General features: G+C 52.2%; 1 protein-coding gene across 3 annotated transcripts in view; it reads right to left on the reverse strand.

Annotated features, from left to right (window-relative positions):
- ABR (ABR activator of RhoGEF and GTPase) overlaps positions 1–17462 on the reverse strand; it is a 178630-nt gene that overhangs the window by 62188 nt on the left and 98980 nt on the right. For all 3 annotated transcript variants that reach the window (XM_061176121.1, XM_061176122.1, XM_061176123.1), the window contains 2 exons: positions 9160–9258; positions 2372–2557 (listed from right to left, as the gene is read on the reverse strand). In XM_061176121.1, the coding sequence (XP_061032104.1) occupies positions 2372–2557; positions 9160–9258 (285 nt within the window). The remainder of the gene's footprint in view (positions 1–2371; positions 2558–9159; positions 9259–17462) is intronic.

The following is a 17462-nucleotide window of genomic DNA, read 5'->3' on the forward strand; positions in this document are numbered from 1 at the left end:
GAAGCTCAGACCAGAATGGGGAATTCTGGTGACAGCAGGGTCCAAGTGACAAAGATAAACTGGGACAGCCTTTCCACTATGCTCCAGGCTACTCACTCCTACCCGCCCCCCACCCCCACCCCCCGCCCCAGGGTTTGCTCTCTTCTGCCCTCCTGAGGGCTGAGGAGTGGCTGCCCACCACGCCAATCAGCTCAGGCTCCTGGACCAGGCGGGCAGTGATGACTGTGTGCTCATCCTCCCTGAACCGGGGCCAGCACTCTGGGGCTGCCAGAACCAGAAGTGTGGAGTTCCCTGGCAACGCCTTTCAGGGGTGCTTCTTCCTAATAATAATAATAATAATAGCAGTAATAATAGTAATAACAGTAATGATAATGGCTAACTACTGAGTATTTACTAATTTACTATTTTCCAAGTCCTGTTCCAAGAACTTTTCAGGTATTAACTCACTCAGTCCTCGCAACAATCCAATAAAGTAAATACTATTATTATCCTTGTTTTCACAGATGAGGAAGCTGAGTCAAGAGAAGTTGGGTAAGTTGCCCAGTGTCACAAGTTTAACCTGTGGCAGAACCCGGATTCAAATCCAGCTGCGACCTGGCTCTAGAAGCTGTGCTCATCTCTGTAACACTGCTGTCCCTCAGGACACAGACCTCAGGTCCTGTGATGTCTCCTCAATGCCTTTCCAACTTCTCCCTGGTCCCAGCAGTCAAGGACACGGTGTACTCATTCACCCATTCATTCACTCACTCACTCACTCATTCATGTATTGACTACTGGGCTGGTTCTGGGGGTCCAAATTGAAGAAAATACAGTCTGTCCTCCTGGAGCTTATGGTTCTGGGGAGTCAGGCAGTTTAGTGTTCACGGAGGGGGCTGCATTTGAGAGGCTGTGGAAGGCTTCTCCAAGGAGGTCATTTCTAAATTGGAAACTGACCAGAGAAGCCAGACAAGACAAAGAAGGACATTTCAGGCTAGAGCGCAAGTACAGAGAGGTCAAGCGTGCTTGCAGTGTGAACTGAGACCAGAAGGTTCGGCGTCGGGGGCGCAGAGGGTGGGGCGGCAGCAGCCAGAGGCCAGGGGTGGCCTGAGGCCAGCAGCAGAGGGTCTCATAAGCCACTCCTCGGAGCCTGGCCTTTATCCAAATCCCTGAGCAGGGGGGACGTGAGGTCCGGTCAGGAATTTAGAAAACGCTCTCCTGCTTTTAGGTAGAGGCCAGAGGCTGCCCGGGAGGCAGGTCTGGGGCAGAAGCCACTCATGAGGCCACAGCAGTGGTCCAGGTGAGGGCGCCAGAGGGCTGGAGAGAAGCAGGTGGCTGTGAGCTTTAAAGAAGTGGACTCCATGGGATGCAGGGAGGTGGAAGGGGGTGGGGGAGGGGAGGTGCCAAGGATGGGCCCCCGGGAGTCATGGATGGATGGGAGTTGGGACATGGCCGCACCCACTGAGACAGAGGCAGGGAAAAGAGCAGAGAACTTCAGAGCCAATGAGTTCAGTTTTGAGCATGCTGGGCTTGTGGCCTAGGGGCATCCAAGCAAGAGTCTTCTCCATGTAAGAAGAGCAGAGCCCTGTCCATTCAACAGGTCCCACCACTGCAGGGGAGGAAAAGGAGAAGCACTGCTCCCTGCCCTCCACCACTCATACTCAGAGGATTGGGCCACAGACTCCTGAGCTCCATCTTGCCTGCTGGGCTGGCAGAAGTTATGTGGCTGAGAGCCGGGTGGGGGCCCTGTGGGTCTGACTGGGGGTCCTCAGGGGACACAGCCAGAGACGGACACTGCACTGGAGGAGAGGGTGTCTCTGCGAGTCGTTCCCGACCAAGGCCGCACGCTACTTCCACCTCCTCTCTCCTTCTCCCTGCCTTGCCATGCGGGTGGGCTGGGCTCTTAGTGCTTTCTACTCCAGGGTCCTCAGGAGAGGATCGTTAGCTGACATGGTCTCCCACGCGACTCTCCACTTCAGAGGCAGCACGGAAGTGAGGCGAGCGTCTGAAGTCTCAGGTGAGCAGTCCCTGCCCCTCCACCTGGCACTTGCCCCTCTGCTGGCTGAGGTACAGGGCCCTGCAGCCCAGAAGGGGAGCCTTCGGTCCAGCCCTGGAGCCCCCGGGAGAGAGAAACAGTGCCCTGCCAAGGGCACCCACCCACATGGCCTGTCTCTGGCAGCCCTAGAAGCAGTCTAGGGCTTCACTGGGGGAGGCCGGGAGTCGGGGCACCAGGCCCAGGTTCCCCATAAGGCAGAAGCCCAGGCTTTCCGCCAGGACTCAGAAATGACCCAGACCTTCAAGGAGGCCAGGAGGTCTGGGGCTGACCAGTCCTCTCTCAACACCGGCAACTCCACTGAGGCCCCGGGTAAGGGCCCTCCATCAACGGAAGACTCACCAGCTTCTGGAAGAGGTGGCCCATGGTGACCTGGCTGTCCCACTGCTGCACCTTGGGGCAGAGGTTGTCATAGAACTCCTTGTGGATCTCGTAAATGTCCTGGATCTTGTAGAAGATGGTCTCGATCTGTTGGATGGTGAGCACGGGCTGGGAGGTGGTGGCAGTGGCCTTCAGGGGTTTCATGGGCTGGGAGAGAGGAGGAAGAAAGAGCAGAGGTGAGAGGCAAATAAACTGGAGGGTCAGCAGCCCTCCTGCTGCTCGAGTTCTGCCCAGATAAGGCCACTGAGGCCAGGGCACCTGAAGCGTGGTTTGAATGGAGCAGCTGCTGTCACAGGCCCCAACAAGCCACCCATTACTGTAAGAAGAGGGAGCCTGGTCCAGCAGTCCCGCCAGGTCCGACGGGTGGTGCCAGGACACATTTCTCCCACCCCGTGTCCCCTGAGGGACCTCTGGTTCTCAGCCTGTACTGGGTTTGCTTGATGGTTTAACAGGGTCCATAGCTTTCTTCCACAATGGCCTCATGCTCTGAGTCATAAACTCCCTTGTCATGCTTCAGTGGGAAGGAGGGTTGACTGGGAACTCAACCCCTTAGTTATTTCCTTCCAAGAAACAGAACGTGATTCTAGGAATTGGGGAAGAGAGTTTCTAAGGGACCCAAACCAATCTCAGCTGCACTGATATCTTAAGTTCCCATCACTTAGTATAGAGAGAGTGAGCAGGTGGCATGCATGCCACCGTGCTACCTCCTGTGCCCATGGCAGACATTGCTAAGCAATCACAATGATCTTTCTCACTGAGCCCTGTCGTAGCCTCAGACTCTTTCTCAATGCCGAGGTTGACATGCAAGATGACATGCAATATCCCTATCTGTCATCTCTGCTTGCCTACACCAAGATGCTCCAAGGCCTGCTGGTGGAGAGGGTGAGGTGACAGACAGAAGCTCAGGACCATCCCCAACACTTGCTGGGAGCTGAAGTCATCACCTTAAAGCCCAACATTAAGGGAAAATGGGGCTTGGATACATTTTCTTCAGTGTGATTTCTGTATTTTCTAAATCACCTCCAGTGAGTAAATATTTTACAAAATTTTATAATCAGGAAAAAAAGCTATTAAAATTCATCATTGAAACAAACAATAAATGATACTGAAGGATAAAGAGCTCCTCCATGGTTGACCTTCCTTCAGCCCTAAAGCCCCCAAAGATGCCCAGACTGCACACCAAAGGCCCTTCTGGGGAGAGGGTCTGGGAACCTGTCCCATAGAGAAGGCACGGGGGTGGGGAAGTGGGGGGGAGGGGTACGTTTACTTGAGAGAGAGAAGCCTGAGTCAGACATGGTTGGTGTCCTTCGTCTACTGTGAAGATAAAGCGCTGTGTGGAAAGAGGCCTTTGACTTAGTCTGGGTCATTCTGGAGACCCAGCGGGCAGAAAGGAGAAGTTGCAGGCGCAGGTATGGGCTCACTAGAGCCGCCCCCCACTATCTCACAGGATTAGGTAGCGAGCTTTCGACAAGAGAAGCATTCTAGCAGAGAATGGGTGACTCAATGCTGGGCTGCAGGGAAACCTCCACTGAGGGAGGCCGAAGTTATCGCTGGCTCACCCTGAGAGAAGAACCCCAGCTCAAGCCAGCCACAGCAGCCGGATGTCCAGCCAGGCTTCACTCTATCCTCCCATCTGTCTGTCCACAAGGGGAAGTCCCATCTACTTAAAAACCCAGACAATGCTCTGACTTCTGGCTCCCCTGTCCTCCCAGCTCTAAAAAATCCAGACGTGATGATGAAGGCAGGAAAAAGCAGAAGTCCTCCTCTGACCCTCTCAGTGCTGGAACCAATGAGGCCTTAATGTCCAACCCTTTGCTAGGAAAGCAGGCTGGGGTTCGACCTGGTGCAGGCCAGGCAGTGTGGGCCAGAGTCCCAATTCTGCCGCTTAATAGCTTTGGGCAAGTCACTTAGCATCTCTGGGCCTCAGCAGCCTTATTTGTGAAACCAGGATAATATTACATTCTCAAGAACACTGATGGGAAGATCAAAAGCCGTAATTTATCTAAAATATTGAGTATGTGCCTGGCACATAGAGGGCAATCAATAAATGTTAGCTGCTACTATTATTACTATTTACTCCACAAATAATGGACCAAGTGCCCATGTAAGGCCAGACCAGGGGGTGTAGGGGGTATTCAGTGATTCACTAATCACTGCTCCCATGGAGCTTCCCATCTAGTAGGGGAGACAAACAAAACACAAGGAAACAATCAAACACAAAATCACACATAAATGCAATGAAGGAAATAAGAAGGGGATGTCCTGCTGAAGGACAAGAAGGAGACATTGACCTGAAATGGAAGCATGGGGGCAAAGGGGACAGTATTTCAGGCAGAGTTCCTCAATGCCTGGTCCCAAGGTGGGAATAGCCTGGGGAGAGAGAGGAGCTGGAAGCAAGCCAGTGAGCCTGTGTGCTGCGAGCAAGGGGGTTGGCGGGCAGGGCCCTAAAGGAGGGCTGGAGGGGTGAGCAGAGGCCAGATCACACAGGGGGAAGGAATGCGGCTTTTAAGCCCATGTAATGACCTGGCTTTCCCTGGAGGGATTGAAACAGGGGAGTGACGGGGTCCAATTTTCCCTTTAGGAGATTATTTTTATGACTCATGCTCCTTGCTCTGGACAACGTTATAATCTATTTGGGTAAACTGGACCAACACAAATGAAACATTTTCGTGGACAAAGCAAGAAACACTTATTACTCGACTTGGACTGTAAATACCAACCAACTGGCACAGCTCGGAGAGGGCTTCACAGAGGAGGTGATGGGAAAGGGCCTCAGAGGGAATATCAGAGTAAGTGGAGGGTTGGGGCCTGGGGAAGCATGCCAGGCAGGGACACAGAGGGAACCGGGGCCAGGAGAAAGGAAGAATGTTCTCCCCACCCCAGGTGGGCAGCGACATTGAGCTCATGACTCCCGATGTTCCGTGAAGGATACAGAGCTGGCCCTTGGGATCAGTCAGAGTTTATCCTTTTTACCTCTATCTACCCAGGTCCAGGGGAGGGTCCAAGTCACCGCGGAGTCCCCGTCCCAGCCGGGGTGCAATCCCCACCCGGGGGGAATAAAGGAAATAGGAGAGAACAATCCTGGGGAAGAAAGGGGGGTGGTCAGGATTTCTCAGAAGCTGCTGGGGAAGCACTCAGGCCTATGCAGGGACAAGACACAACTGCTCTGCTTCCTCCTAAAGTCCCACTCTGTCTGCAAAAGGGGAAGTGCCGGTGCTCACCAGGGGCAGGTCACACAGACAGGGACTGCGCTTGGGGCATCAGGCCGTTGGTTCTCAGGACAAGGTTGGGGGCCTTTGGGGGAAGGGAAAGTGCTGGGTGCGTGCCCCTAGCTGGCCTGAGACCCTTGGAGGCAGTTATTTTTATCTGGTGAAGCCCTGAAAATAGGCCTCGGGCGGGGAGGGCAGCAGAAAGGCACAGGCAGCCCTGCTCTCCTGAGAGAGCACACCAGCTACCCCTCCCTCTTCCCAGAATCCTGCAGCAGAGGACGGGGCGCCAGTTCCCCATTTTATTAGAGTTAACTCTGGCTCTGACGTCCCATGAAGTGCCCCTCAGGAAGGCGGGCCAGGCAGGTTCGAACTCCTTTCAGGACTTCACACTGTCATTTGTCTCTTCTGTCCCCCAGCAAGTTGCCTTTTGCCTTTCGAAACCAGGGAAAGAAATCGGCCCACTTCCTCTACCTCCTATCCCAAGAGGCCTGGAGGCTGCCACATGCACCTTTGTTAACTATCACCACAGGCTGGGGGCGGGGGTGGAGGGGTCGGGGGAGCATCCTGAACCTATCTTACAGATAAGGAACAAAGCAAACTCCAGAAGGAGAGTCTAAGAGAGGAGGGCCAGGTGGGACCCAGGGCTGGAAGGTGCTGAAGGCAAAGGCAGGCCAGAGGCAGCACCCAGCTCACTTGCAGCCTGGGGAGACTTGCAGAATTACGTGCATTTGGTCTGCCCCCCTTCCTCCACTCCCCACCTCAGCCCCAGCTCCCAGAGCCTCTTCCCTTGTCATCTGAGCCCATCAGGCACCTGGAGGTTTCTGGAAGGTTACCAAACCTTGCCCAGCCAGCAACCCAGGCGGCGGGAACAGAGCCTCCTGTGTGGCCTCCCTGTCTGCGTCTGTGTGTCCACAGTCCAGGCTACACACGCCCAGCTGTTTGCGTATCAGGAAGTGTGAAACTGAGAACAAACACTCAGGAGAAGAGCTGCGGGAATGGGGGTAGGGTGGCAAGAAGGAGAGCTGGGCGTGGGAGGCAGAGGGAGCTGGGGAAGACAGGTTTTCTTCTCTGAACGCCTTTGTCAGATCACCCCAAAGAGCAAAGGGCTTAGCTCCTGGGTAGCTGGGAAGGGCCCCCAGCTCCTGGAGACAGAGGAAGGCTTGATTCCTCATCTCTGAGGCTTACTTTCTGAGGCCGTGGAGGGTCCTGCCCCCTCTTCCGGGGGGGCCTCCAGGTGCAGACCAGGCCTCCTGGCTCATCCCTCCCTAGCTCTTGCCTCTGCTCCAGAAAGGACCAAGCCAGGATGAACAAGCTGGGGGGAAGAGGAGGGACCTACCCTGGGTCACACCCCAGGACTGGGAGCCTCAGCCTCACAGTTTTTGCCTTGAGAGCATGAGCTGTTAGAAAGGCAGGCAGGGAGGGAGTGTCTTGGCCCCTAAATCTGTTATCTTTACCCAGACAAATGCAACTCAAATTAGGCCCAGTGACAGATGAGAACCGAGCTGGAATCTAAGAGGGGCACGCTTCTGATGGGAACATGTGCCTCCCCTTCCTTCAGGGAACTGGTGGGTTGATAGAAACAAACAGGCTCTAACCTGTGCTCTTTCCCAGAACAGGAGAAAATAATAGAATCTGCTCACACTCAGGCTCTAAGACCTTCCCCTGCAAACTCACTTAACCCTCACAACAACCCCATGAAGAGAGTACTAATATTAATATACCCAGTTTGCTGGTGGACAAAATGAGGCACAAAGGTTCATTAATCTGCTGAAGGTCTACAGCTAGTAAGCAGTCGAGCAGGGATTCAAAGCCAGGCAGTCTGGTTCCTTTGAACTTCTTTCAAATATGCATCCTTTAAGTAATGACAACTATGCCCCTTTGTTTGGGCACAGCAATTCATAGTTTATAAGGTGTATTTCATCTGTCTGTCCTCCTTCCTTCGGATAATATTTCAGTGTCTAAGTACCTGGCACTGTACTAGGTCCCCAAAAGGATCACCTGATTTTCTCAACCCCATGAAGGAGAGAGAGAAGGTAATGGTATTGTTTTCATCTTCAGATGAGGAAACTGAGGCTCAAGAAGGTTACCCATGGCTTGCCCAAAGCCGTTTTTTTAAAAAAATTATTATTTATGTATTTATTTATTGGCCACGCCACACAGCATGTGGGATCATAGTTCCCCAACCAGGGATTGAACCCTTGTCCCTTGCATTGGAAGTGCGAAGTCTTGGCCGCTGGACCGCCAGGGAAGTCCCACCAGTGGTTTTGAAAACCGACAACGCATGTAAGAAAGCATGTGGCCCAGTACATACATACGCATATCCACACAAGCCAAAAGTTGCATGAAATAGTACTTATTCTTACTACATGGGATGCATGCCGACATTTTCTTTCTCATTTGTTTTAAAATGCTGGTTCACCCCACTACGCTGATTACACTACCCACTAATGGTTAAGTTGCACAGTTTGAAAGACAGGGCAATAAGTCTACTATTAATGGCAGCGTCAAGTCTTGCCCTAGTTCTGGCCCCAGACCAGAGTTCTTATGGACCCGCCAAACTGTTCCTCCCTTGAAAAAATGACTGTGCAGACCAATAAACTCCCAGTGAGATCGACCACCAACTCATCCCAGTGTGTTACAAAGCAGCTACACATCTCAATAGTTACTCCTGGGGTAATAAATGCCAAGTCCCCTGGGACACCGGGTGACAATACCTCATATCGCAGCAAGTACATAAATGCGTATCTTACAATTCTTGTAAGAATGACTTTCTACTGATTTACATCTACCTTTCTTATCCCTCCTTTTTCTGATATCAGCTGATGTCTCAGACTGCGCAACACCCAGGGAAGAGAACTTTACATGCCACAATCATTCTGCATAGTAAGTATCCAGACGCATCTAATATGCACTTTCTTCAGAGGCAAAAACATCCTACATCTGTGTGGTTACTTTTACCTTTTGAAAACATTGTATTATTCCCCTCTCAGTCCCATTCTCACAACAACGCCTCCGTCTTGGAGAGGAAACTAAGGCACATTCACAGAGGGCGGCAGCCTGTCTAACGCCTCAGAGCTTCTCAGAACGATACAGACAGCCCTTCAACTCACATTTCCTGCCAGAGGGCCTCAGGATGGTGCGAATGGTTAACTATTCCAGGGAGAAGGAAGGAACGGGACTAGGGATGACAAAGAGGTCTCAACGTGATTGACTGGTTGAGATTGCCCAGAGTACCAGCTGGAGTCGGAGGCTAAGACCCCACCTGGACAGAAAACTGTGATCCATTAGTAATGCCTGCACTATAGTCAGGGATGATGGAGTGTCTGGCACCCCCAACCAGGTGGTGCTTCTTCTTCTACCTTTCCCAGGGCAGGTAATGGGGAATCGGAGCTGAGAGGCCTTTTCAATGACCTTGGCTGCCAAGCCATAGGCAGAGTAGTACCACAGACCCCGCCCCTGGGAAGGACTGGTCCAGGTCCCCCTCCCTCTCCAACTCCAAAAGCAGTTTTAGAGCACAAAGGCCCCAGAGTATACACTCACCAGCAACAGAGCTTCCAGCTGGTTAATATAGATCTCTTCACTGGCCAGGAACCCCGAGAGAACCAGCTTCCTCATCTCCAGGCCTTTCCCTGCTTCCACCTGTAAAAGCAGATCAAAAGCCAACAGCTCATGAGAAAGGAGACCAAAATCCTGAGCAGCCTGTTTTCTTGCCTTTTTTCTCTTCTTTAACACTTTTGCAGGGGATAAAAGCCAAATACTTATTATAGAAAATTTGTAAAATACAGAAATATAAAAGGAAAAGCAATCACCCTTACTCCTACTGCTAATGTCTTGCCTTAATTCTCTCCCATCCTTTTTTTCCCCACATTTCCTTATTTGTAGCCATCCACCTATTCAACCTTATAATAGTGAGCAAGATAAAAAAGAACCTGACCCCATGTGTGGGAGCAGTTTAATGGGGGGGGGATGGGATACAGACAGTTAAGAAGGGAAATCAGAGTCATGACTGAGGCAGGGCATGGTCACATGGAGGGCACAGCAGGGGCCAGAGGAAGTACCCAGCGGAAGTGCTGTATAAAGAGAGAGGAGTAGTGATAGAGAGGATGGGATGGAAGTGGGCATGGGACCCCGGCCGAGTGGCCTTCCAGCTACACCTCTGACTATATCTTCCTGTCCCTGGGGGTTCAATCCCACAATGGAAGGTGCTGGCTGTGGGCCATCAACTTTACCTCATGTACCCCCCGACCCCCGCCAGCATTTCCTGACTGCCTGACTGCGTAAGGCACAGACGCCAACAGGCCTCCTCCTCCCTCCAGAATTCCTTCTCCTCTATGGTGGAGATCATACCCCATTTAGCCTTGAGTGGCCACCAACTAGCACAGTGCCTGGCACAGAGAAAGTGCTTGAAAACTTTTCCTGAGTGAAAAGACGTATAATTCTTCTTGTCACCTAAGATCCCCAAGTCATTCCTGGTCTCCTCTTCCTCCTCTCTCCCCCTCCGCTGCCACACTGAGTCCCCAAGCTCTTCAAAGTGTCCTTGCTCGCCTCTTGCAAGGATTCTTCCCTCTGCTCCACCCTCTCCTCTGCTGTGGCAGAGACCCACAGCATCCCACTCCCCACCGGATTCCAAGTGCCGCTCTCTCCTGCCTCCGCTCCACTCACCAGAGCCAGATCAACATTCCCAGAACGCCACCCTACACCTGAGGCTTGTCAAAGACTTAATACTGCAAAATGTGATTACTGGGGGACTCAAGTAGGTTCTTCACTCATTGATTGATGATTGATTTATTCATTCAATAAATGCCCACCAGACCCTGTAGATACAATGGGAAACAAGCATTCAGTAGCTCCTATGCCCACGTGGCTTATAATCTAGTGGGAAAGAAAGACGTCAAAAAACAAAAGCCGAAGCCGCATAGCACAGGGAGATCAGCTCGGTGCTTTGTGACCACCTAGAGGGGTGGGATAGGGAGGGTGGGAGGGAGACGCAAGAGGGAGGAGATATGGGGATACATGTATATGTATAGCTGATTCACTTTGTTACACAGCAGAAAATAACACACCATTGTAAAGCAATTATACTCCAATAAAGATGTTAAAAAACAAAAAAACAAAAGCCGAGTAAATATAAATATATGACTATAAAGTGTGATGGGGGTTCAGCATATTCTTTCCTTAAACACCTGTAGTGGCTCCTAGTGCCTCTCCCAACTTGTCCAATCTCCCCAACAGCCTTCAGATATCTGCCTTCCCAACATGCCAGGAATGTTCCCACCTCTGAACTTTGGTTCTCGCCATCCCTGCTGCCTAAAATGCCTTCTCCCACATGGGCTCTTCTCTCCTGAAGACACAGCTGAAGCCTCTGGTCTGCAGTGTCAGCTCTTGTGTCAGAATCTGTGGCACCGCTGCAGCACCTGACGCGTGCCCTATCTTGTTACCTGCCCGGTGATTCTGTAGGGTCTTTGAAGCACCTGCGTCACGCTCCTCTGGACACCCCTAAAGCCCAGCACCACGTGATGTCCCTAACATGTGGGCACCTGCCATTTATTAAGCCTTGTAAGTCCTTTCCACTCTCTCATTTAGCTTCATCCCTCTCTCAAATACCTCCCTGAGGGAGGTACTATATTTTTCCATTATACGAATGGAAACAAACAAATAAGACTTAAAAGAGGGAGGGGACTAGCCCAGAATCACACAGCCGGAAAGTGGCAGAGCTGGGATTCCCCTGCAGGTCCTCGAACACCAAATTCTGGTCTCGTCCACTGCTCTGATGATTTCCTCACTCTCTTGTTCCTTTTTCAAGCTTCGGATGCTTAACTGGAATCTCAAACAGATCCCTCTCTGGGCATCAAATGCACACCCTTAGCATAAGCTGGGAGAGTGTCTGAAGCTACCAGAAATCTCCTAAGTCTGAAGGAGAGCTGCTTTCCCCCTGCTGCATGGCCACCCCAGCGTGTTCTCACAGGCTGTCCTGCCCTTTCCCCAGGTGAAGGACTTAACCCTTGACCTTCCATCAGCAAACCAGTTAGTAATTTGTGCCAGAGGCTGCCTCTCTCAGAGTTTCTGAAATGTAATCCAATCCTGTGATAGAAGAACAAGGTCCTGCCAAAGATGTCCACCTCCTAATCCACAAAACCTGTGACTATGTCACCTAATGCGGCAAAAGAGACTTTGCAAATGTGATTAAGTTAAGGATTTTTACGTGGGAAGATTATCCTGGGAATTATCACGTGGACCCTATGTAATCACAAGGGTCCTTGTGAGAGGGAGGCAAGAAAAAAGGCTATGGAGGGATGGAGTCCACAGAAGGAGAGGGAGAGGCGGAAGGGGACGGAGAGATATTGAGTGCAAGACTGAAAGATGCTACACTGCTGGCTTTGAAGGCAAAGGATGGGGCCATGAGCCAAGGAATGCAGGGGGCCTCTAGAAGCTGGAAAAGGCAAGGAAACAGGTTCTCATCCCTAGAGCGTCCAGAAGGAATGCAGCCCTGCTGACCCTTGAGACTTGTAAGAGAATAAATCTGTGTTGTTTTAAGCCACTAAATGTGTGGTAATTTGTTTTCGGCAGCATTAGGAGACCAGTATGGATGCCAAGCTTTAGGGAAAGACAATGGTTAGTTATTGATGGCTTCACAGGTACCAGGCACCGTTCTAAGCACTTTCCGTGGATTAACTCACTGGAATCCCACAGTCTAGAAGGTGTTATCATTATCCCTCTGAGGCACAGAGAGTGGAAACTGCCAGCTGCCCAGAGCTGTGGGCATCGCAGGCAGGCAGCACCCCCTCCAAGGAATGAGACCGGAGCTCGGAGCACGGCTCGCAGCCCTGGAGGTGGAAGTGGAGGTTGAGGTCAGACCTGCTGCTTCCCCAGCCTGACAAATGGGAACTCGCCCTCCACGTTGGGGGCCAGCGCTCCCCTCCTGTGCCCCATTCCCTTCCCATTCCCTCTGCCAACTGGGGATTTGCCTGAGAGCCTGGCAAACACCCTCTCAAGGAAGTCACTTGGGGGCACAACGTGAGCTTAACTGTAGAGCTGGCTGGACCAGGACCAGGGTGAAGACGGGGTGACTCACAGCCCCACCAAGCCTTCACCCACCCTGGCATGAGCACAGACCCTTGTGTCAGGCCCCGTGACAGCCCATTGCAGCAGGACCCGTTCCTCATGAGACTCCAACCTCAGAGTCCAATCTTGAAAGAACCCCCCAAAAGGCAGTAAGTAGTCACCCCCAAGAGTCCCCACTCTGGGTCACATTCACCCTGACATTTTGGCCGGCATGGGGGTGGAGGTGATGGGAAAGGATGTGAAATTAAATTCTGTGCATTTTACCAACAGGTGGCCTGTTGTCAGTTACCACCCAAAACCTCATCCATCTTCACTTTCCTCAGACCTCACCTGTTCCTGGCTTGGAATTACCTGGAAATTCACAATTGTTTCTTCAATCCTCCTGGAGCTATTCTTATCCCATAAAACACCAGGGCTCAAAAACCATTCACTCATTCCCCACCATGTGCCCGGCACTGGGAAGACAAGTGAAGGAGACAGTCTCTGCTCCCAAAGAGCCTTCCAGAGGTGCCCACACACCCAGAATCCCCAGGGAGGGGAGTTTTCCGGAGCTCAGGGCCCCCAGAGCCCGTGCCACGCTGCTTGTCAGTCCTGCAGCACAAGGAAGCTGCCATCTGAGTGACACTGTCCCCACTTCCTCCCCAACTGGAGCTTACGAAATGCAGCAGCCACGGGGGGCTTGTTCATGCCCAGCATTTTACATAATCTGCTGGGCTGAAAGTGTCAGCCTGAGGCCTCAAATCCAAGAGGTCAAGTCACTCTGGTAGGGACAGTATCTGCAAGTAAGGCTTAGCTGGCTCTGGCCTGGCCTGGTCTTCTACCGTCGGGGCTAAATAAAGTCTCCAAAGGTTTGGTTCCAGGCCAAGTCAAGACTCTCTCCAGGAGCCTTGATCTCCTCCAAGACAACAATGTGGGCTGAACAGGCAGGGCCACTTGCAATTCAGAGCCTTAGGCCAAGCAGCTCCGTAGACAGTAGAATTCAGTCCACGGGCCACACCAGTTTGCAAGGAGCACCCCGGGGGTGGGGGGCGGGCGCTGGTCAGAGCGGATGCCACTGGGTCTAGGCACTATGTCCATGCCAAGTATCAGCCTCAGCCTCAGGACAGCTGGCCCCTCCCTGAGTTGAGTCGATGCAGGGAACCCAGCCATTCTCTCCTCTCCCCAGCCCTAGGCACCAGGGAGGTCTCTTTCAGCTAATTCCTCAGCAGAATAGAGTGGGGGGTGGGGCGGGCACTGCTGGGGGACCCTCCTAAAGGGTAGATCTCCATATTCTGGGCTCCCTGCTGTCTGAAGCTGCAGGCAGGTCTCATGGGGTCCAGCAGTGTTTTCAAAGTTCAGCTATTCACATCCCACACCTTTGCAGTTCTGTCATACATACCACCGGCACTATTATTTACTTAATACTGTTCTTTACAACAACTGGCTTCTTAAAAGCACAGCCTTATCCCAAGCATTATATTTGAAATCACAGGAAAGACGTGCAAGTCATTTTTTTATTTTTATTTTTGGCTGCGTCACGCGGCATGTGGGATCTTAGCTCCCTGACCAGGGATGGAACCCGTGCCCCCTGCAGTGGAAGCGCGGAGTCTTAACCACTGGACCACCAGTGAAGTCCCTATTTTTTTCTAAGATACATTAAAATTTACGCCTAACTATTAAAGTGCAAAATATATATCCAGGTGCCACCTAAAATCATCTCTCAAATCATCTCATATGTGACCCACACTTCGGGAAAAAACATAAGTGGGGGAAACAGGCATGGCCATCACTGCACATGGAGGGAGCAGAGACCTGGACAAGTGAAAAAGAAACACAGGTGGTTCAGATAATCCATTAAAAATTGGCACAGAATTAACCTGAAGGGTTAATCTGCATTACAAAAGGATTTTAAAATTCCTGACAAATGAGTTCCTTTAAATAGCAGCCTTTATATAGCAAGGCCCCTATCAGCCCTAGGTACCTTTAAATAGAATCATATGAAAGATTTGGGGTGGGCTTCCCTGGTGGCGCAGTGGTTGAGAATCTGCCTCCCAATGCAGGGGACACGGGTTCGAGCCCTGGTCTGGGAAGATCCCACATGCCACGGAGCAACTAGGCCCGTGAGCCACAATTACTGAGCCTGCGCGTCTGGAGCCTGTGCTCCGCAACAAGACAGGCCACGATAGTGAGAGGCCCACGCACCGCGATGAAGAGCGGCCCCCACTTGCCGCAACTAGAGAAAAGCCCTCGCACAGAAACGAAGACCCAACACAGCCATAAACAAAAATAAATAAATAAATAAAATTTTAAAAAATAATAATAAAAAAGATATATATTAAAAAAAAAGATTTGGGGGATGTACACAACACTTTACAGAGGGGAGGTGATGCTGCTATCAGTATTCACATTATTATTAGCTTATAGACCATTAACTCCTCAAAGGGGACTGTGGGTTGAAACACATAGCAAGCTCCAGCTCCAGCTCTGGAGAAAACCACTGCCATCTTCACATCTGTCCCCCAGGAAGATGAAGCATCTCGGAAATTACACTGAAAACAGGATTGATTTATAGGACTGGCATCTGGACATGTGCTCAGGAACATGACTACTGTTTAAGGTAAGTACTCTTGAAGTAAAGTAATAGCAAAGAGAGAACTGCCTTGGATTTCTACCAGCCGCCAAGAAGAGTGTACCATGCAGGAGTGTGCCCAGTCCACAGCCCAGGACAGGAGCACACCCTCCAGAAATGAGCCCTGACCTCACACATGTACACGTGCACATGCACACACACGTGCACACACACACGTGCACACACATGCGCCCAGTCCAGCCCTGACTCAACGAGAAGTGGTCCCTCCTCCTCTGAATTTAGTACCCCTTTATCAGAACCCTTCTCATGGCCCTGCCTACTTTCTCATTATATTCCTATTATCTGGGCACTTGCCCTCTTACCCTGAACTGTGAACTCTTTTTGAGAAAGGACCAAGCCTTGTTCACCTGTCTCCTCCCACAGGCAGCCTGCTTTGCATAGAACACAACCTGACAGTGTTTGTTGAATGAATCAATGAACTTTCTGTTTGTCTTCTCCCTCTATAGATGGCCAAGCCTGGTAGAGGAGAAGGGCATCCTAGACGTGTTCAGGCTGGGACAGGGGGCTTGGAATCCCCCAACACTCAGGAAAGGGCCCCTCCCCCCAGGGCTGGAGACAGGTTCGGGAACACTGAGGCGGCGAGGTAGAGGGGAAGACTCCATCTTGGCGCTCACAGGGCTCTGGGAGGAACAGCATTTTTAGGTGTGATGTGCACCCAAGCCCCTTTGGTATCCGTGTGCTTCCTCCTTAGAACACCTCTGAGATGGAATAAGGCCAGGGACATGGTACGCCCTGTGTGGGCCCTGTGGAGCCTCACTCACTCCACCAATCCACTGGACACCAGCCACACACCAAGCACCGTGCAGCGCTCACAATGAAAGCAAGAGGGCCCTGCCCTGGAGGAGAGAGGCAGACATCTAGAGTTCCAAACAGAATGAAATAGGGGCTAGCCAGGTATAAGCCAGACTAGAGGTCCAGAGTAAGGCAGGACCCATAAGGCAGCATATGAGTGGAACCCCATCTGTGCTGGGGAGGGTGTCTCAGAGAAGGGCCATTAGGAACCCACGGAGGTCCCATCCCACACACTACTAAGCTCCCAGCAGGTGCTCTTGGTTCATAACCAGACTTTTCCCCATCCTGTTCCTGGGATGGCTGCGCAGACCCTAAGGGCAAGGCCTTGGGGGCCCAATGAGAGATGTGACTTACCCCAGTGTGCCGAGCTAGCACCAGATGAGAAAACCAGGGATGGGGCACCAGCCACTGCCAGCCTCCCGTTACGGCTCCTCTCTGCCCCACACCCGGGCCTACAGCGACCGCTCCACCCCTTCCACACATCAGCCATCTACCCGTGGGTCTGCAGTCTATTTTTACCTCCATTAGCTCCTCCTCTGATCCACACTGTAGCACGGGTGGAGCAGGGCAGTGATCCCCATCTTACAGGAGGGACAAAGAGGCCCAGAGAGGCTCAGCGACAGCCTCCCACCCACAGCAATGCTCCATGCACCATGCCCTCTGGGGTGCAGTGCTGCCAGGGCAGACAGGCTCGGACCCCACAAGACGGGCGCTCTCTGTTAGGTAGCCTGGCTTGCAGTCTGTGAACTCCCTGCCATACGTTCTCACTGGCCCTCCCTTCGAGCCACAGAACAGAGAGGAGGTGAGCAAAACACTGAGGTTAGAGGTGAAAGAAAGGAAGGACGGTGTGGTGCGCACGCCTTAGGCAGCACTGGTGTGCTTTCAAGTGGGATCCCGGCCCCTGGGGCGGGGCGGGGGGGGGGTGCGGAGGGGGCGTGAAGAGAAGGGGATTGAGGCAACCACTCCCCTCCTGCTCTACCTTCGAGGCAACTTCTCTGATTAAACAGAGGCATTGCTGCCGAGAATGCCCACAGCCCCAGAGTCGGTGGGCTGGGGTCCGGCAGATGCTTCCTGCCTATGCCCACCTTGGGTGAAGTGCCTAGCCACCTGGCTCCTGCCTCCAAGCCAGCTGTTACCGCCCCTCTTCAGCTGATCCAATTCTTTCCCTTCAAGGAAGTTCAGGGACCTCTGGCTCTCCATCTCTCCAAATGCTCTCGTGCCCTAGCCCAGATTCACCAGATTCCACTTGCTTGGAAGAGAGTGGCTCCCTTGGCCTGAACTTCACAAGTGCACTTATCCCACTGCTGCCATGGAAACAAGGAATTACGGTCTCCTAGTTTCACGTCGGCCAGCTCCTCTG

The sequence above is a fragment of the Eubalaena glacialis genome, chromosome 19, assembly GCF_028564815.1.
Source record: "Eubalaena glacialis isolate mEubGla1 chromosome 19, mEubGla1.1.hap2.+ XY, whole genome shotgun sequence".
In the NCBI taxonomy this organism is placed as follows: Eukaryota; Metazoa; Chordata; class Mammalia; order Artiodactyla; family Balaenidae; genus Eubalaena; species Eubalaena glacialis.